This window comes from Mastigoproctus giganteus, chromosome 3 (genome assembly GCF_048544385.1).
Source record: "Mastigoproctus giganteus isolate SK-2022 chromosome 3, ASM4854438v1, whole genome shotgun sequence".
Lineage (NCBI taxonomy): Eukaryota > Metazoa > Arthropoda > Arachnida > Uropygi > Thelyphonidae > Mastigoproctus > Mastigoproctus giganteus.
Genome location: NC_143577.1, coordinates 138,355,323 through 138,377,607, shown reverse-complemented (window position 1 = coordinate 138,377,607; position 22,285 = coordinate 138,355,323). Strand labels below are relative to the sequence as shown.

Sequence of the window (22,285 nt, the reverse complement as noted above, 5' to 3'; positions counted from 1 at the left end):
TTAGCGTAAGAACTGGTGCATGTATACTTGCATGCAAACCAATCCTACGAGTATAGTAAATTAGTATTGGTATTGATGTTTAAGGGAACAAGGGCAGCTAAGGGCAAAATGTACCAAGTATAGTAAATAAATTTGATGAATTTGAAGTGCTGGTCACTTCAAATATATCAAAGATGGATATTGTTGGGGTATCAAGGATGTGGAGTTACACAGATATTAGGAATGCAGAATGGGAATTTGGGGAGTATATTGTGTACAGAATGGATAGACAGGATAGGAAGGGAGGTGGGAATATGCTTTTAGTTGAGAAACACATAAAATCCAAGGAACTGCATCCATTTCATGTAGATCGACAGTGCAATGTTGAGTCAGTTTGGTGTACATAGGCATTGGGAAAGCAAAAATGAGGATAGGAGTTTGTTATAGGCCTAATGATCTGATGAGTACAATGATTAATGATGAGTACAATATAGAGAGAAATAGAATAGGCCAGTAAATCCGAATGTGTGGAACTTGAGATTTGTCACTCGCACACTAGCAAGGCTTTTTTGGATTTATTGGATGATTGTTTTCTACAAAAGCATGTTCGAGAGGCAACCTGAGGGAATAATACTCTTGATCAGATTATCAGCAGTGATTATTCATGCATTAAGAATTTACAGATAAGGAACCACAAGGTGGCAGTGATCACAGTGTACTGATATGCGATTTACTTAAAGATTTAACTACCATCAGGGTAAAGAGAAGAGATATTGATTTTGTAAAGGTGACTATAGTGGTCTTGGAGATTTTTTAAAATCTATACAATGAGACCAACTGATGATGTCACCAATGGCAAATTCTAAATGGGAAGCATTCAAGGAATTAATCTTGGAAGCTACTAGGCTTTTCATGCCAAGTAAGAAATACTGTTCTAGGTGTAGGCCTAAATGGATGTCAGATTGAACTTGTGAGACTCGTGGCAGAGGAGAAAAATGCATAGGATGCATATAAATCATCAGGAGACACAGAAATTTATGTGTTAGATATGAGCTAGTCTATAATCAAGTCACAAAGGAGGTTAGGTAAGCAAAGGCAGATTATGAGAAATCTTTGGCAAAGAATGCAAAGAAAAACAAGAAAGACTTCTTTACTTATATAAACTGTAAAAGGAATGGGATGAATCAGATTGATCTACTTGATATTGATGGTTTGAATGCAGATGATCCTCCTGAGATAGCGTTCAAACTGATGAAAATTTTGTATCTTCCTTCACAAAAGGAGAAGGTTTATCAAATTTTAACAGGGAATTAAATGATGTTGTAATAACTCAGTGAGAAATGGAGGAGAAACTGTTGAAGTTAAACATAAGAAAGGCACACCCTGGGATGGATGGGATCTATCCAGTTATATTAAAGGAGATAGTAAAGAAAGTAAGCAAACCCTTAGCCATAATTATGAGAGCATCATTGGAGTCTTGGGAGGTCCTCACAGACTGGAGCAGTGCAAATGTATCTCCAATTCCCAAAGGGGGAGGGATAAAGGGTGACACGAGTAATTACAGATCTGTTAGTTTAACTCCTATTCCAGGGAAAATAATGGAGCCACTGGTTAAACAAGCATTGCAGGATCATCATCTAGACAAGCCTGCAGCACTAAATCAGATACAGCATGTGTTTGTCAAGCGGAAGTCTCATCTGATCAATTTGGTTGGATACTATGACGTTGTCAGAAAGGAACTGGATGCAAAAAAATAATTTTGATATGATATACTTGGATTTCAAGCTTGTGATACCATTGTACATGGAAGACTACTGTACAAACTGGAGTGGTATGGCATTAAGGGCAAGTTGCTACAATGGATAAAAGGAAGTAGATTGAGAGAAGACAGAGATTAGTAATAAATGGACATGCTCTTCATGGACTAATGTTATTAGTGGTGTCCCCCACAGTTTGATGTTGGGGCTATTGTTGTTTTGTATATTTATCAATGATATTGGCGAAGGTATATCAAGCTGAAGGTCAAAGTTTGCAGATGATAGAAGGGTTGGCGGGGTTGTTAATGATGGTATGCTACTGCAACAGGATCTAGAAAAGCTGGTCAGATAGCCTGAGAAATGGCAACTGAAGTTTAACATTAACAAATGCAAAGTACTGCATATGGGTAGCAGTAACACCACGAGTGTTACTGCTACCGAGTGTAACATGATCCAACTGTTTGGTGTTACAAAGGGGAAAAAAAAAGGTGTTCTTATGAAAAATGGCTTAAGTTCTGCAAATTGCAGCATCTGGAGACTAGCCACCTGTGAGGTGATCTGATTGAGGTGTATAAGGCCTTGAATGGATTGAGCAGACTCAATGTTGATGGGAATGTTCCTCTTGCTTAGATTACAAACCTGAGGGGGCAGATGTGAAATTGAGGAAAGAGAGTTGTTGAATAGATGTATGGAAATTTGCCTTTAACCATCAGGTAGATGATTGCTGGAACAAACTTCCATCTGTTGTTGTAGAAGTTGATAATTTAAATAAATTCAAGGAAGAAGTAGACAAACGTTTGGAGCAAATGGATGGGTCAAATGGGAAGTTTTATTTATTTATTTATTATTTTTTTATTTTTTGGCTGATGCTGTATATAAGCTTGCTTTCTTCCATCATATGCCTCTACTAATGCTAATGCTAATTATATGTTACCACATTTAAGGTGGTGAAGGAAATTCAAGCAGTCAATGATGTAACAGGTATAAAAGAGAGTAATTTATATAAGACAAGGCCCGTGAAACTGTTCAATAGTTTAATACTAAAAAAATTTGGCCTTTCAATAAAAATAACAGCTAAGTATTTTTATGGTCAAATATCCATTGTTACATGAAACAGAGTATAACAATTTTGAAATCAATTAGAGAATGTTTTCTGTAAATAATTTTGTCACTAAGCCACTCGTATGAAAAAAAAAAATAAAACAAAATAACATAACATCAATAAATAAACATTGAAAAATACATTTACAGTAAGAAATAATATATTACAACAGTACAATGTCCTAATCAAATAAAATTTAAAATCAATATAAAAAATTCATATTACACTGAAAAATATACCTTTTGTCATCCACTCTAATCGAAAACCACTGTGGGAAATTGAAGAATCACTGACAAAATGTACTAAAGCTATATTAGTGGATGTTTCAACAGAAGGAAGACTAGATGGCATACCACAAAATTTAGCTAACTGATGACGATCATTTTCTCTTGGAGAAATTTGTAATATCTGTTAAAAAATTAATAATAAAATGTAAAATAGTAATGTAAAATTTTCTTTACGAAATGACAATCATTTCTTCCATTCCCCTTATTTCTTTTAATAGTCAGTTATAAAACACAAACAAATACAGCAATAGCTCACTTAGCATGGCTTCAAACAGCATGGGTTTCACTCTAACATGGTTTTCAATTAAGTTGTGATTAAGTCAGGGACAAAGCCTTTGTATTGGGTTCCATAATAGTCACAAAGTTTGTTTTATGACTATAATGTTCCATCGCCCAGAAAGCTCCTGTTTGTTTATATTTTTGTACCTTAACTTATAATAGATTTATTAGTTTTCAGAGGAAGCAATAAACTTTATGACCAAGTTTAAGTCAAAAATTTACAGCAATAGCCTAGACACGTACTCCACATATATGCTGCATTGTCGTAGCCTAGGTACGCATGCATATATCCTGTGGTGCCAACTCTATTGTCTCACATGCACATGTGCCAATAGCTCTCCTCAGGCAGCCAGCGGCAACAGTGTTCAGTGTTCCATTCTGATACGACAAGATAAGAGCTTTTCAAACTTTTTATTTCACAATTTATTTTTTACCACTTTAAATACGAAACAATGAGTCAAAAAAGGAAAAGTAATGAAAGCAGTAGAGCTATAAACGTAAATGGCTTATATTAGAAAAAACACTTGATATTATCAAGTGCCATGAAGATGGCGCATCTATGCTAAAACCGTGCACGAAAATGGAATGAATGAAGCATCAGTGTGAACGATTATTCAAAAGAAGGATCAGTATAAAGAGCAGGGAATTTCTACAGAATCTTACATGACCAAAGTGATAACCAAGCAAAGAAGTTCGCTATTGATTAATATAGAATGTCTTTTATTGATATGGATAGAAGATTGTAATCAAAGGAGAATTCTTTTGAGTCTAAACATCATTCAAGTGAAAGACATGAGCCTTTATAACATACTGTAGGAAAAAGGAGAAAATGAAGAGGAGACTAAATAAATATTTACAGCCAGTCACGGTTGGTTTTTCCGATTTAAAAACCATGTTGAGTTTCACAATGTTCATATCTCAGGTGAAAGTGCAAGTGCAAACAAAGACGGTACTGCAAGATTTCCCAGTGAATTGAAAGACATCATTGAGGAAGGTGGCTACAAGGATGAACAAATTTTTAACATTTACAAAACTGCACTGTTTTGGGAAAAAATGCCTTCACCAATTTTTTAGCTGAAAATGAAAAGGCCCAACCTGGATATAAAGCATCAAAAGATTGTTTAACACTTTTGTTGGGTGGAAACTCATCTGGGGATTTTAAATTAAGCCTCTACTTGTGTTCAGAGTAGAAAACCCAAGAGCTCTAAAGAGTTGCATAACAAGCACATTGCCCGTAATTTGGCGATCCAATAAGAAAGCATGGATTAAAAGAGAACTGTTGACAGAATGGTTCACAAATTATTTTTGACCGACAGTTGAACATTACTGCAAAGATAGGGATGGAGTTCAAAATTTTGCTGCTTTTAGACAATGCACCAGGCCATCTACCTGAAATCTCAATGAAAATATAAAAATATGCTTTCTTCTACCTAACACAAGGTCTCTCTTATAACCCATGCATCAAGGTGTATTATCTGCAGCGAACTTTTTCCCAAATGACTGAAGCTTGAACAGGAGTGGGATCATCATCTTTACAAACATTTTGGAAAAATTATAATCAGGAATGTGATCGAAAATATATCTGCATCTCGGCTAGAAATCACTGCAGACAACATTCATTCTGTTTGGCAGCATGTTTTGCCCCATTTAGAAAATGATTTCACTGGTTTTGAACAAGTTCAGACAATTACCGAAGACATTGTGAAGATTGGAAAAGAATTCAGGTTGAAACTTTGGACACAGTCAATGTACGAGACTGCATTGACACACAATGCAAATGACTTAGATGTCGCAACCCTCATATAAATTGATGAGCATACTGCATATGAAGAAGAGAAAAACAATTCTGAAGTGGATAACACTGAAGTAGCATTAAAAGAATTTTCCACAGAAGAATTGGGGAAAGTTTTTCGGGGAGTTAACATGGCCTGTGAGTCGGTTATGAATGGAGATCCAAATGTTGAACGTAGCATCAAGATACGGCAAGTTTTGCAAGATGGGATTCGATGCTACAAAGACCTGTACGCAGAGAAAAAGAAGAAACGACATCATATTTCATTATTGAAATACAGTAGACTCAATTTTCCAGGATAGATGGTAAAAAACAAATACCGGATAATCGATTTCCCAGTTAATCCAAAAATACAGAAGTTCCTGACATACATAAGAGATACGTTCCAGAACTTCTTACTTCGTCGAGTTTTACGTAACTCGGGAATGACTAGTAACATATTGCTACTATATTACTATTGACAAATCTGAATTCAGCACGATACTTGTTAATGTTTCACCATTTTCATACATCCTTATTATTTTAATTTTCTGATTCAACTCAATTTCTTTCCTTTTCTTCATAGATTTCCTAGTATTCTATTAGTCCACACCATCTTAGTCAGTTAAAATGAAATTTTCTGTAAAAAACTACACAGGGTTAAGGCGAAAACTTATTATCGCCCCACGCGAACTCACATTTTACTAAAGCACATTTCTGGAGGTTAACAAAAAACAATAAAAAACAATTCATTTTTTATTGTTTCCGTTTTATTGGGCTTTTCTGTTAGTGCATCTAATTATAAACGGGTAGTAAACTAGATCTCCTTGCATTTGCGATAATATCGATAGCTAGAATTCTGTGAGTTTTTAGGTCATTATGGTGAAACGTGTGTCCCCTTCACTGAAATCTTCAGTCATAAATAATTGTACGAATCTTCTCTTTTTTTTTTTTTTTCCTATTTTTTTGCTTGTTACTCTGATCTCACTTGTGCAATTTGTGCATGCCGTGATCATCATTATTGATTGCTTATTATTATTATTATTATTTTTGTTTTAAATTTTAGAATCCTAAAAATAAAAAAAATAAAAAAAAATTGAGTGAAAACAAATTTACATAAATCCATAGTTGCTTAAGTCGAGAACTTACTGTATCGAAAAATGTTCAGCAACCTACGTGAAAAATATGGCGATAGATAAAAAAACTTACCACGTACTACTCGTGTGTACAATATGATGCTTCCCTTTATTTTTTGCGATGTCGATTTTAAATTGAATAGCTTTCCTTTATTTTTTACAATGTCGTGTATGGTTTGGTCAAAAACATTATAATGGTTCATTAGAGATTTAACGGATGCACCATTTTCAAACTTTTGAATAATTTCAAGTCTTTGTTTAACTGAAAGTGCAACTCTTTTTGAGTTTACCCATCATTTTCGACATCCCTGACATAAATATCGAAACAAAATTTGTCTTTTGGCGGTGCGAAACACAACAATGAATGCGACGCACTAAAACAAACTAAACATTTCGTCTCTTTTTGAGCGGTGGTTGTGAAGACAGAGGGGTTGCAAGATAATAGGCACCTTAATCTCCCAATGACCACTTATAACGGCACTTCTTGTCACTTATTTATGACTTGCAAAACATCTGTTCATACCTATTCTAGTTATTATTTGAATTTTATGGTTTCTGGTTGATTTTTTTTTTTTTTTTTAATTTGGAGTCTTGAAGTGTCCCGGTTAATCCAATCCAGATAAATCGAGAGTCTGTTGTACCTAAATGAACAATAAAGCTTTTTTCTCATCTCTTCTGATGTTACCTTTTCATTAATAAAATTTTTGCACTATTCTTTTATTTCAATTCCTTTTAATTGGTTATCAAGTGCAATTTTTTTATAGATTTATTATAATTTGTTTGACTGTTTCTCTAGTACACATTCAATTAAAACACATTATAATTATACCGCAATCATCACGATTTCACAAAGCATGGAACAGTTTCGGTACCAATTATCAGTGCTATGCAGGGTATTGCTGTATATATCACTATACTGTTTTCAATTACAGCTAGTAATATGTTGCCATTTCTACTGATATAATTTTGTTACAACACAAATATTTTATAAATTTTTATAAAAATCATAATTTTTAATTCATAAATTATTAATACATATATAAATAACTATATCTATCTATACATTAAAAAAGTTTTCCAACTAGTAATATTTATTCGAGCCAATGGGAAAAGAGGGTGGGGCAATTGCATCACTACAAATGCAAAGGTCAGGTAATTAATAACATAAGTCATTTCCTGATTAGATTTCGATTAGTGCATTATAATGCTAGTATAATGGTATTATTATACAAATTAGCATTAGCATTAGTAGAGGTATATGATGCTAGAAAGCAAGCTTATGCAGCATCAGCCAAAAAAAAAAAAACACGCTCCCATTTCACCCCTCCATTCGTTCCAAGTACCTGTCCAGCTCAGCCTTAAATTTATTTAGGCTATCAACTTCCACAACAAAGGATGGAAGTCTTTTCCACCAACCAACCAGCCATCCGCTGGCTAAAGGCAAACTTTCACACATCTATCCTATATCTGTCTTTCCTCAATTTGAATTTATGCCCTCTCAAATAATTATTCTGAGCAAGAGGAAGAATTACAACGGCATTGAGCATGCTCAAACCATTCAAGACTTTATACACCTCAATTAAATATTTACAAACAACTAAAATATTTACAAAATACTAAACTATTTACAATCATACCTCTACTACATTGGGATGATGGGTCCCTTCATTAGCTGACATTAATATACAAAACCATTACAATGGTATATGAAATAACGAAGGGCGTAGTCATGTATTAGACATTGAAGCACATGCAGGATGTTGGTGAATATTAAATGGAAGGCACACAAATGGATTACTGGGCAGAACTAGACACTTGCTGTTGACAATGTAAAGTATGTATGAGGGATACATGAAAACCTTTTTTTTTCGCACTGCAAGACAACTGCTTCCAAAACATTCACCAACCTTGTGCATGTGCTTCACTGTCTAATACAGTGGTTTTCAACCTTTTTTTAATAACAGCACTCCTAAGTAATTTATTTTATTTTGTGGCACCCCTACTCAATTTTCTTAATATATATATATATATATATATATATATCATTAGCATGTGATGCAAGAAAGCAAGCTTATGCAGCATCAGCCAAAAAGAAAAAAAAAAAAAAAAAAGAGAACCACTCCCATTTCACCCCTCCGTTCATTCGAAATACCTGTCCAGCTGAGAATTAAATTTATTTAGGCTATCAACTTCCACAATAAGGGATGGAAGTCTGTTCCACCAACCAACTACCTGCTGGCTAAAGGCAAACTTCCGCACACCTATCCTGCATCTGTCTTTCCTCAATTTGAATTTATGCCCTCTCAGGTGATTATTCTGAGCAAGAGGAAGAACCCTATCAGCATTGAGCATGCTCAAACCATTCAAGGCTTTATACACCTCTATCAGATCACCTTGCCAGTGCCTAGTCTCCAGACACTGTAATTTGCAAAACTTAAGTCTTTCTTCGTAAGAGCAACCGTTTGTTCCATTCACTAATATTGTTGCCCTTCTCTGTCCTCGTTCCAGCAGCTGTACATCCTTCTTGAAATGAGGCCTCCAGACCTGTATACAGTATTCAAGGTGTGACCAGACCATTGCCTTATACAAGAGAATAATGAACTCCTCATTCCTGCTAGAAAAATTCCTGTATAACATTGACAAGACACCATGAGCTACTCTTGCAGACCATCTGCACTGCTGAGAAAACTTCATATTTGCCTGCACAATTACCCCAGGTCCTTTTCATTCTCTACCACTGTCAGTGTAGTACCACAGAGTTGATATGTTACCCCGGGGTTACTATTTCCCATATGTAGTACTTTACATTGGTCAATGTTAAACTTCATTTGCCATCTCTCAGCCCATCTGCTCAACCTTTCCAGATCCTGTTGCAGCAGCATACTGTCAGTAGTGTCCTTAACAACCCTGCCAACCTTTGTATTGTCTGCAAACTTGGACATTAAGCTTGATATACCATCATCAATATCATTTATAAATACAGAAAACAACAATGGACCCAACACTGAACCCCGAGGGACTCCACTAATAACATTAGTCCACGATGAGCAGCGTCCATTGATTACCACTCTCTGTCTCCTCCCCCTCAACCATCCCTTTATCCATAGCAGAAATTTGCCTCAATGCCACACTGCTCCAATTTGTGCAGCAGTCTTCCATGTGCAACAGTATCAAAAGCCTTTCTAAGATCCAAGTATATAATATCAAAGTTATTCCCTGCATCCAGTTCTTTTATGACTGCATCATAATATCCAATCAAATTGGTCAGGCAAGACTTTCCCTTAACAAAACCATGCTGTGTCCAAGCTATAATATATATATACTGCTCAATTGATTTAATGCTTCAATATTGGTCGATTTAATCTATTTCCTGGTATTTATTTATTAATGTTATTTATTTGTTTATAGGTATTTAAGTGTATATGGAACAGGTTAACAAGTTAGCATATGTGGGCTAACTTTAGCCTGGGGGGCCTGTAAATGTAATGGTAACAACAAATGAAGTTTAAAATATATATATACTAATGGTATTAAGTAATGTAAATTTAAGTAAAATTTTTATAGGTAAAACATCAAATAACGTTAAATAATATTCTTTCACCTAGTAATCTATTTGCTACTTCATCGGGGGATTTGAGCGGATCGATAGCCAGACTAAAGGAATGTCTCATACCTACCCGTTTCTGTTATCCCTTTATCAGTTTTGCCAATTATTGATTTTGCACTTAATTTAATTTTGATTTACTTTAATTTAATTTTTAATTTAATTTTAAATAAAAATTTAATTATAAATTAAAATTAAATTTTTTAAATTCAATTTAATTTAAATTAAAAATTTTCAATCATAGAGTCGGAAGCAGCAAATTGGTATAGGTGATACAAAGCCCAACGGGTAAGTATCTGAATAAACGAGAAAGGTTTTTACTTACTGCTACTTGTCCTGTGGTGAACTGTCTGAAACGGCGTTATTCCCGTTTTCTGTTTGTTTTATTGGCTGATCGGTTTTTACTGCACAGTCGTGTCTATTGTGTGTTATGGTGTGATGTCGATATTGCTGTAGGGTAATATATTTTGCAAGTCATTAGAGGGTTTATTTTTACGTTTGTTGGGGGGGTTGAGGTCGGGGGGAAACCTTCTGAGTTGAAATGATGCATTTTTATATATACAAGTATTGGAAAATACGTGGTGTTATTGATAAAGATGATGTTTTGCTGAAAAGGATGATGTTATGATGAAAGTATGATATTCATATACGTTATTTACATGAAATTGTTTTGCTATCCCTTTGACTGGGTCGGTATAGTTTTTCTAAGGCATAATGACCTGTATTGCAAGGGGGATAGCTATTTACAGCCTCCTTCTAAGTGAATTTTTACCATGTGTCTCCTTGTGTTATTTTGCATAAGGGTGTTTGTTTATAATGCTACTGGTGGTATATTTCCGTTATTTATGCTGTCTATCTTGGTTTTCCTAAGTTTTCTAATTTTTACAATTTTTAGAGGGGTGGGTTAGTTTAGAATGTCGGATTGTAGTGCGGTCAGAAAATAAGCCTCTTCTGAGCACAGTAAATCTGGGTATCAAATTGGGGAGTATTTATCTTGCATTGTAATTTAGACAACTTAGTGGTGGTAAGTTACTGATGGTTTAAAGATGTTTTCAATAATTTTATATGGACTGATGTTCGGTTGGTGCATTTTGATGTTCATATGTATGGCCACTTTAATATGATGTCTGCTGTAGTCGGTAGCTATATTGTTTTTGATGAGGATTTTTAAGAGTTTTTTTAATTGCATCCATTGCATTATCTGTATTATTGCATATGTTTAGTAATCTGATTGATTGGTTTCTAATGGTATTTCCTTGGATGTGTTTAGCAATGTTGCTATCCCAGTGGATGGGCTTTATTGCTGGGAAGCTGAAGTTAGCATTAGCATTAGCATTAGTAGAGGCATTTGATGCAAGAAAGCAAGCTTATGCAGCATCAGCCAAAAAAAAAAAACCCACTTCCACTTCACCCCTCTGTTCGTTCAAAATACCTGTCCAGCTGAGCCTTAAACTTATTTAGGCTAACAACCTCCACCACAAGGGATTGCAGTCTGTTCCACCAACCAACCACCCGCTGGCTAAAGGCAAATTTCCGCACGTCTATCCTACATCTGTCTTTCTTCAATTTGAATTTATGCCCTCTCAGGTGATTTTTCTGAGCTAGAGGAAGAATCCCATCAGCATTGAGCATGCTTAAACCATTCAAGGCTTTATACACCTCTATCAGATCACCTCGCTGGTGCCTAGTCTCCAGACACTGTAATTTGCAAAACTTAAGCCTTTCTTCGTAAGAGCACCCCTTTGTTCCATTCACTAATCTTGTTGCCCTTCTCTGTACTTGTTCCAGCAGCTCTACATCCTTCTTGAAATGAGGCCTCCAGACCTGTATACAGTACTCTAGGTGTGGCCTGACCATTGCCTTATACAATGGAATAATCACCTCCTTATCCCTGCTGGAAAAATTCCTGTATATCATTGACAATACTCCATGAGCTACTCTTGCAGCCCATCTGCACTGCTCAGAGAACTTCATATCTGCCTGCACAACCACCCCCAAGTCCCTTTCATTCTCTACCACTGTCAGTGTAGTACCACAGAGTTGATACGTTGCTCTGGGGTTGCTGTTTCCCATGTGTAGTACTTTACATTTGTCAATGTTAAACTTCATTTGCCACCTCTCAGCCCATCTGCTCAACCTTTCCAGATCCTGTTGCAGCAGCATAGTGTCAGTAGTGTAGTGTCTTTTCTCGTAGTGTTTAGTATTGATATTGTCTTTGGTGATACTGATTTGGCTGTCGAGATAATATGCTTGTAGGTTGCTACTCGGGTTGGTACATTCGATGTTTAGGTCTGTGGGATAGATTTCCTGGGCTAATGTTTCGAAGTTGTCGTAGTTGATGACTAGGATGCCTTCGATATATCTATAGAAGTTGATTTCTTCTTGGATGTTGCTTTCGAAGTAGTGTAGGTAAAGGTTGGCTATTGCGCAGGAGCAGCAAGATCAGACTAGAGGGATAGCCATGGGATCTTGCTGCTCCTGCGCAATAGACAACCTTTACCTACACTACTTCGAAAGCAACATCCAAGAAGAAATCAACTTCTATAGATATATCAATGACGTCCTAGCCATCAACTACGACAACTTCGAAACATTAGCCCAGGAAATCTATCCCACAGACCTAAACATCGAATGTACCAACCCGAGTAGCAACCTACAAGCATATTATCTCGACAGCCAAATCAGTATCACCAAAGACAATATCAATACTAAACACTACGAGAAAAGACACTACTTCAGCTTCCCAGCAATAAAGCTCATCCACTGGGATAGCAACATTGCTAAACACATCCAAGGAAACACCATTAGAAACCAATCAATCAGATTACTAAACATATGCAATAATACAGATAATGCAATGGATGCAATTAAAAAAAACTCTTAAAAATCCTCATCAAAAACAATATAGCTACCGACTACAGCAGACATCATATTAAAGTGGCCATACATACGAACATCAAAATACACCAACCGAACATCAGTCCATATAAAATTATTGAAAATATCTTTAAACCATCAGTAACTTACCACCACTAAGTTGTCTAAATTACAATGCAAGATAAATACTCCCCAATTTGATACCCGGATTTACTGCGCTCAGAAGAGGCTCGTTTTCTGACCGCACTACAATCCGACATTCTAAACTAACCCACCCCTCTAAAAATTGTAAAAATTAGAAAACTTAGGAAAACCAAGCCAAACAGCATAAATAACGGAAATATACCACCAGTAGCATTATAAACAAACACCCTTATGCAAAATAACACAAGGAGGCACACGGTAAAAATTCACTTAGAAGAAGGCTGTAAATATGTAAATAGCTGGTTCCCCTTGGACAATACGGGTCGTTATGTCTTAGAAAAGCTATACTGGCCCAGTCCAAGGGATAGCAAAACAATTTCATGTAAATAACATATATGAACATCATCCTTTTCAGCAAAACATCATCTTTATCAATAATCACCACATACTTGTATATATAAAAATGCATCATTTCAACTCGGAAGGTCCCCCCCCCAACAAACGTAAAAATAAACCCTCTAATGACTTGCAAAATATACTGCCCTACAGCAATATCGACATCACACCATAACACATAATAGGCGCGACTGCGCAGTAACAACCGATCAGTCAATAAAACAAACAGAAAGCGGGAATAACCCCCTTTCTGACAGATCACCACAGGACAAGTAGCAGTAAGTAAAAACCTTTCTCGTTTATTCAGATACTTACCCATTGGGCTTTGTATCACCTATACCAGTTTGCTGCTTCCGACTCTATGATTGAAAAATTTAAATTTAAATTAAATTGAATAGAAATTTGTTTAAAATTTAAATTTATAATTAAATTTTAATTTAAAATTAAATAAAAGTAAATCAAAATTAAATTAAATTAAGTGCAAAATCAATAATTGGCAAAACTGATAAAGGGATAACAGAAATGGGTAGGTATGAGACATTCCTTTAGTCTGGCTATCGATCCGTTCAAAGCTCCCGATGAAGTAGCAGATAGATGACCAGGTGAAAGGATGTTATTTGATGTTTTACCTAAAAAAAAAAATTTTACTGAAATTTGCATTGCTTAATACCATTAGTATATATATATATATATTTTTTTAACTTCATTTATTATTACCATTATATTTAGAGGCCCCCAGGCTAAAGTTAGCCCACATATGCTGACTTGTTAACCTGTTCCATATACACTTAAATACTTATAAACAAATAAATAACATTAATAAATAAATACCAGAAAACAGATTAAATCGATCAATACTGAAGCATTAAATCAATTGACCAGTATTATTTCATGCACGTATAATGTCAAATTGCCACATGACAATAGCATTAACGTAGCATGTGATAAAGAAATAATCATATACAATTTACCAGAATTTAAATCACAAGCTTTAATAGGAACCCAACATATATATATATATATATATATTTATTTATTACAATAATATAATTATAAAAATTACATTTCATAATGCAAATTATATATATATATAGCATATAATAATTTTATTCTTTATATTCTTTATATAGAGGTACTAAGTAAACATCAATTATAGATCACCACAAAATTAAAATGATACTGTACACCTTTTTATAATGAAATAAAGATATAAATTAAAAAATAATAATAAGTTTAAGTAACTTAAACCCAAATTACGTGGCACCCCTGGAATGTTGTTGTTTTCAACCGGGGTGCTGTGGCACCCCAATTGAAAACCACTGGTCACACCCATGTTCCATTGTTACATGACTACACCCATGTTCCATTGTTACATTTTTTGTATATTAATGTCAGCTAATGAAGGGGAGTTTGTTTGTTATTTGTTTTTTAGGAGCATTAGCAACTAATGCCATATTGCTCCAGGAATATGCGGTGGTTATTCCCTGACCTTTCTGCATTATCCGTATTTGGTGGTGACGGGCTTGAACCCCGGTCTATTCAAGAAGCGTGTGCTACGCACTGCTGCTCCTTCTCACCTGGCTACGGAGGTGCCTGCTAATGAAGGGACCCATCGTCCTGATATAGTTTGTATATTTGTAAATAGTTAGTATTTTGTAAATATTTTAAATACTTGTATAGTTTGTAAATATTTTAAATATTTGTATAGTTTCTAAATATTTTAGTTAAATATTTGTATAGTTTCTAAATATTTTAGTTAAATATTTGTATAGTTTCTAAATATTTTAGTTAAATATTTGTATAGTTTCTAAATATTTTAGTTAAATATTTTAGTCCTGCTCTTTCAGATGTAACAATATTCATCATGCATTATGAAACCCAAAGCAAAAGGCCTTTTCTTAAATGATTTATGTAAATACAGGTAAATAATTACATAGGTCATTCCCCGATTAGATTTCACTCAGTGCGTTTTGACAGGTGTGTTTTTTACATAGAAAAGATTTGTCTTACTCCATTACACCTCTAAATTTTACATAGAAAAGCATATGCGGGTGTTGGCGAGCAGGGGACGAAGCAACTAGTAAATTATTATTGATTTATAAATATTAATAACATTTTTATTAATATTTATAAGTCAATAATTTAGTTGGTTGGTTTGTGTCATTTCTAAGTTGCATTGTTCCAAAAGTATGACAAATTGTTTTGTATTACATGCCGTCACTCAACAGCTTAGGTAAGGGTTGCATATCACAGAACTCTGAGTAAGTCGAAAATTACATGTTAGAATTTCCCTAAATGCTTATGCAGCACTCTCAACTATGCATGCTAAATTTTATTGAAGCAAAAAATTTTATTGAAGTGTTTAATGAACATATAAATAGAATTATTTAATCAATTTTTTTATCTCATGCACAGGAAAAATTGGAAAAGTGTGCTTCAAAATGTACAATAAAAAGATTAAGATAAGTGTCAGTACAAACACCTCAGGGACACTCACTTCTGAACCTAATTTTGCATCCTCATTATTAATAGCTTTTCCATCTCCGATATAGCAACTGAAAGTTGTTTAGTGATCACTGTTGATCCTTTAATATGTTCTTTTATATTATGAATCAACAAGGATTACCTTTATTTTTGATATAGGAAGCTTCTTTTCAACCAACTCTCCTGTTGGAGAGTTGGTTGGAAAAGAAAAGAAAAAATAAATAAATAAAATAATAGGTCCATATTTATTAAGCAGTTTAGACCTTCAAAAAAAAAAAAAAAACAGGAGAGTTGGTTGGAAGCACTTAATAGCTCTCTATTATCAAGTTCTTTTATATGCATTGTCCTTTAAAATAGTATTCACTGTTGAAGCAGCAAGACCTAATTCCCATGCAAACTTTGTCCTATTTCACAAGGAAATAGGACCTTCTTAATCATTTTCATCTTCATTTATAAATCAATTTTGTTTCGTTTCCTAGCACTTTTACCACTTACACTTTCCATTGGTCGCTTTCCTTTCATCATTGTAATAAAAAATAGGAATCAAGAGAAGATTCTGAAAATTTATTTATGTTTCTTATACGACTGAAGATCTCAGTGAAGGGAAAACACATTTCACCATAATAACGTAAAAACCCACACACTTCCAGTTATCGGTATAATCGCAAATGCAATAAGATCGAGTGTACTACTCATTTATAATAGATTGTAGTAACAGAAAAGCCCAATAAACTGAAAAGTGTAAATTGTTTTTATTGCTTTATGGTCATAACCTCCAGAAATGTGCTTTAGGCAAATATCACAAAGGCGTTCAAAATATAATGATAAAAGTGTAGTGCAATTTCCATTATAAAAATTATCTTGTAGAGAGATAAATAGCTGTTATTTAGCAAAAATTGCAACTTCCAAGGTCTTGGAAGGAATTACCAAAAAAAAAAAAATGGGTTATTGGGTTCACATTATGATATTTTCACAATACCTCCATTTATTCCTACAGGATGCAAAATATGTTTCCACGATTTTTTTAAGTTTGCACCAGATGGCAAAAACTTACATAAAGTCGAATTAGGTTTTCGGCACTCTTGGCAAATTCATGGCTACACACCTTTTTTCGATAATTGGTAAAATCATAATAAATAATAAGTACAGTCGGACCTCTGTTTAACAAACTTCTTTATAGTGAATTTTTCTATTTGGAGATAAACATTTTCTTTTTTTTTTTAGAATTTTTTTATTATTTGAATTTTTTTAGAATTCGCTAAATAGAATTACAAAGAAAATTTTCCATATAACGACTGCATTATGAGACTTAACTGGGTACACATCATTCGCCCCCATGGCCTTCAAGAAAGCAATGGTGCTGTTGTTACACCTGAATTAAAAAATAAAGAGATTACCATCTGCAACTCAGTGGGACCCTTAAAACCTATCTGACTACCTGTTCCACATACCGAGAAGTCGAGCTGGTCAACTTCTTTCTGTGTATCCATAGCCAGTGGGCAGACCAAGGTGTATTAAACATTAAGACAATAGGCTCTGCCTTCTTTATCCCGACAAGCAGTCATCTGTTGTTTAATGGAAGTGAAACGGCACCATTTCAAAGCTATCATTGGCCTATCATTGAGCACAATATGAGATACAGTTGAAATGATGCCTCCCACACTACTATCGTAGTTATTTATTAAGAGTTATCTATGGTGTATCCACACCGATATTATATAGATATAAAACTCTTACTCTTAACATATTATACCTTGTTGTATTTAGTTATTTTAAATTATTTCACTTCGTACTTTTGTTTCTAACAAATTAATAAATTCATTCTGAATTTCTGGCGATAAATAATTAGTGTAGTGTTTAATATGCAATTCCAGAGCATTTTTCATGCCAACGTCAAAAAAGGCTGAAAAATTTTATCAAGTTTAAAAATACGCCACAATTTTTTTCTTCTGTATCGATGTTACTAGCATTTCCACGAAATGCCAAATTATTTTCAGCACAGAACAACATACATTTCAATATTATTTTCAATATATGATGCCATTTCGAAATTTTGTTTCTTAGTGCTGCTTGTGCAGCGTCATCAATTAGTTCACCTTTTTGAAGACCCTTTTCTAATAATTTTCATTTTGTGAAATTGTTTATGTGTTATTGTAATGAATTATCATTTAAAAGAATGTTTCGATTTAGATGTTTCCAATCCTTAAATCCATCTGAGTTGCAGAATGGAACATTATTTGTGCCAGATACAAATAAGAGGCACAGAAAATATTGCATCTTTGTTTTTGCAATAAAATAACCATTTCCTCCACTTTTTATTATTTTTTTTCTATACCTTCATTTTTGTATTTCCATGAATTATTGAAACATCTGTCATTAGTGATATGATACTTATTTAAGACTATGTTCGGGACCGTGTTGCACCATAAGAGATCTGTTTTTGTTGGTATTAAAGTTCCATGTGGTCGGATCATTAAAATTCAGACTTACATGTTCCATGTTAATATTATTGCTTCCATCATTTTATTCTCCCAACTGTTGGTCCACACTTTCTAATTCTTTTAAAATAACTTCAACTGTTTGAGCTTTTTCTTGGACTTCCATTTCAGTGGCATCATCATTTGCTTCATCTTTATTCGAATCATGTTCATTTTCTTTGTCACTTTCATGTTTGGAGTGGCTTATTGTAAGCCAGTTTTGTAAACTAGTGGAATTTTTTTTTTTCTAATTTCCTCTTTATGCAGTCTTTCTATGCAGTACCGATGTCCACTTTTTTTTTTTCTTTGGTGGCATGTCTAAAATCAATTTGCCCTTTGTTTTATTTAAATTATAAATCACAATATTCACGATTACCTGTTTATATAGCAATCACAAAAACACTATAACTTATAACTTATTCAGTTTGTACACAATGAGTGAATTGCAAACTACTGTGCATTCGAGCACGCGTTGATGAAGCAATCGCCTGATTGATCCCTTCAGTTACATTCTGGACAGCAAATAGATCTATGATACTATGCAGTATGTACTCAGATATAAGGATGCAGGCAGGCTTGAATCGCCATGTGAAAATTAATTCTCACCCTCCCTGTGCTGTCATCTTGATTCGGCATCATAGAGGGGTGCCATTTCGTCAGCTAGAATCGGGTGTAGAAATAGCTTGGCACTGTACTGATGTGGCTTGTCAGTGGCGACCTTCTCCTGTCGACACCCTTGGCACCTGCCAAGGCATTCCTATGCCACTGCCTGTATATCTTTCTCCTTTTTTTTTTTTTTCTTTTTAATAATCCCCAATCTGGAAGTCTTTGCAGTAAGTAAAAAATGCAGTGTTTGTGTTGTGCTTCCATATTTAAGAGACTGACTTGTGCATTTTTAAAGAGAGGTGCTTTATACTTTTCCACATACAATCTGATGCATTGAATTGAAGACATATATAAGTCAGAGCAGTGTGACATTGGAGGCAAATTGCTGCTGTGGATAAAGGGGTGGCTGAGGGGGAGAGGCAAAGGCAAAGATAGCAGAGAAGGAGGCTGCTAGAGAATTTGCAATTTCAATTTGAGAGGAAGTACCACATACACTAAATTGAAATACTGGAGAAGGTGTGGTAGCAATTTCCCATTTAGTGAATGTATTTTTTACAGGTAATTTCCTGGGTCAATATTTTAGTAATTGATGAGGTAAACACAATCTAATAGTTAATGTACGACTTTCCATCTAATTGTCAAACAAAGACTTTTCAGTTATTTATAAGCTATCAGGTTGGTGGCAGATGGGAACCTTTGGAAAAGGTTACAAGCAGGGTTTTTCTCTCATTTTGTATCAGCATAGTATGCTGATACAAAATGAGAAACCAACTGTTTTGGTTTCTCATTTTGAAATTTTGAGAAATGAAACCAACTGTTCCAAAAAATTGTTCCACCAATTGTTCCAAAAATGTATATGCTTGCAGAGGTATGATTTCAGAATGGAGGTATCTATTGCATTAGTATATGACTGGACATAGTGCCTGACAAAAAGAATATGAGTCAAGTAATTGTGGCAGTCGACCATGTTAAAATTCTAGGTGGTACACTATTCAAGGACTGGAGATACCTGATTCCGAATCAAACAGATGATAGGGAAGTGATCACTGTGCAATGGATCATTCAATACTGACAGATCCATGTTTGGGAATAGAGATGGGGAACAGATGGTAAAGTCTACTGCAGATTTAAGATCTGTAGGTAGCAAATAAATATGCGTTGGGGAGCTCGTGTTTGACTTCAGCATGTGATCATCAAGGAATTCTTCAATTAGTTGTCCCATAATGGATAATAACCTTTCAAAATCTTAACAAAAACAAACAGGAGGTGGAAGTTGTGCAATAAAACAGAAGATTATCAAGTTCTGTTTGGGAGCAAGAATATGATGGTGGAACATAAATTGATGCAAGGGTCAGCAATATTCCTATAAAAACACAAATTGCAACAACTTCTAAAGATGTTTGTAATGTGATGTCCCTGAAGGAAAGCTAGATTTAATGAGGATTACCACTCCTCCCCGAACAGAGGACTACATAGCTCAGCTTTGCCTATAGAGAGTATGATTTGAAAATTTCAGGGAAGGGGAATATTGCAGAAAAATTTCCTAGAGGCATACAGCCAGTTTAGATTTATATGAGCAATTAGAAACTTCCATTCACTGGAGCTGTTAAGCAAGCCGCTACAGTTCCAGTGCATGATTTTATACATTACTTAGGCCCAGTTGTGGTAAAGTGATCTGACAATTTTTTTTGCAAACAGTGGGCTTCATCAGTTCTGTTTCACTTAATCTGTTTTAGAAAAAAATAGGGCAAACTGATCCCATAGTGTCATAGCCATCAAGTTCTAACACAGTGAGATCTTTTTTTGTAGAAACGTTTTGCAACTGTGCCTACAAGTATAGTTAACTATAGCTTTATTCCTTAGCTTTAACTTTACTTAGAGTTAATTTCTTAGCCTTAGGCTAAGAAATTAACTCTAAGTATAGTTAAAGTTAAGGAATATTATTCACAAGCTAAGGAATTAAAGATGCCTGGAGGCATCTTTAATTCCATAGCTTGCATATAATATTTATCAACTCTGTTGTCATTATTATTATTATCATTAGCCATATGGTACAGGGAAGCCTGAGGCTTTTGCTGCACCAGCCAAAAAAAAAAAAAAAAAATTGTGAGTTACCTAGACAGAGAGAACAAGAGTCAGAAGTAGAAGCAGAAGGTAATCACCAAAGAAGAGAAGAATGATGACATCCAGCTCAGGACCCTGGTGAGTATGGGCTTGGGTGTGCCAAGCCCATACTCACCAGATGTGAGCCCCTGGGTCATGATTGAATTCAAGAAAATCAATAAATTTAATAGTTTTTTTTTTTTTTTTTTTTTTTTATAAGTATTAGACCCTGCAAGATACTAAGAACCTTCAGTTCTTAGTATCTTGCAGGGGCTCACATCTGGTGAGTATGGGCTTGACACACCCAGGATCCTGGCTGGATATCATTATTCTTCTCTTCCTTGGTGATTCCCTTTTATCTCTCTCTCTCTCTCTCGGGGTAGTTCAGAATTTCTTTTTTTTTTTTTTTTTGACTGGTGCAGCATAAGCCTCAGGCTTCCTTGCACCATATGGCTAATAATAATAATAATGTGAGAAAAATGTAAGAGAAACCAGGTCAACATTAGACTTCAATTTATATATATTATAATTTTCGGGAAATATGCATGAAAGGAGGCTTTTCCAGGAAACAGAAGTTAAAGTAATAAGAGAGAGCGGAAATTATAGAAGCCAATTCAGAAGAAAAGTACCCATAGAAGTATCTACAGAAAAGGCAAATAGAAGAAACAAAATGTCTATGAGACAGGGAGGGGAGAAATTTGTTATAGACGGGTAACTAATTCTCTTTTGAATGGACCCTAGAAGCCTAGAGATAGAGGTTTTGGGGCACCACCCCATATGTGGAAACAATATTTCCATGGTAGGGAGTATGTGCGATTTATACAGAGAGAGAGAGAGAGAGAGAGACAAAACAGCTGCTGTTGTTGTAGTATTTGAGATAATAGTAGTAGCAGTAGTAATAGTAGAGGCATGAGATGCAAGAAACCCAGGGTATGAGCAGGAGCGTGCCATCCATGTGTGCAATGTGGCAGTGCACCACAGGTGCCAGAATGCCAATAATAAGAATATCAGGAACAGCAACTAAAGTAGGTTATTTTTTTAAATAACCTACTAAGTTAATTTTTTTTAAATAGCCAGCATCGCAAATAAAAGAGATGCTAGCTATTTAATTCTTTGTGTGTGGTTTATTTTTACTTTTCCTAATGTGGGATTGATATGAATTATAAAATTAATAGTGATAATTTTGGGTTGATTTAGAGAGAAATTATGTTACATTTTAGAATATTATTTTCTGATGATTTTAATTAAAGGGAGCCCCGTATAAATTTTTGCACACTCTTGTG

General features: G+C 34.7%; 1 protein-coding gene across 1 annotated transcript in view; it reads right to left on the bottom strand.

Moving 5' to 3' along the window:
* The window catches only part of LOC150088287 (cubilin-like), a 1,623,406-nt gene that overhangs the window by 1,340,109 nt on the left and 261,012 nt on the right, over positions 1-22,285 (bottom strand). The window contains exon 9 of the mRNA XM_090370104.1: positions 3,078-3,246. Within this exon, the coding sequence (XP_090226230.1) occupies positions 3,078-3,246 (169 nt within the window). The remainder of the gene's footprint in view (positions 1-3,077; positions 3,247-22,285) is intronic.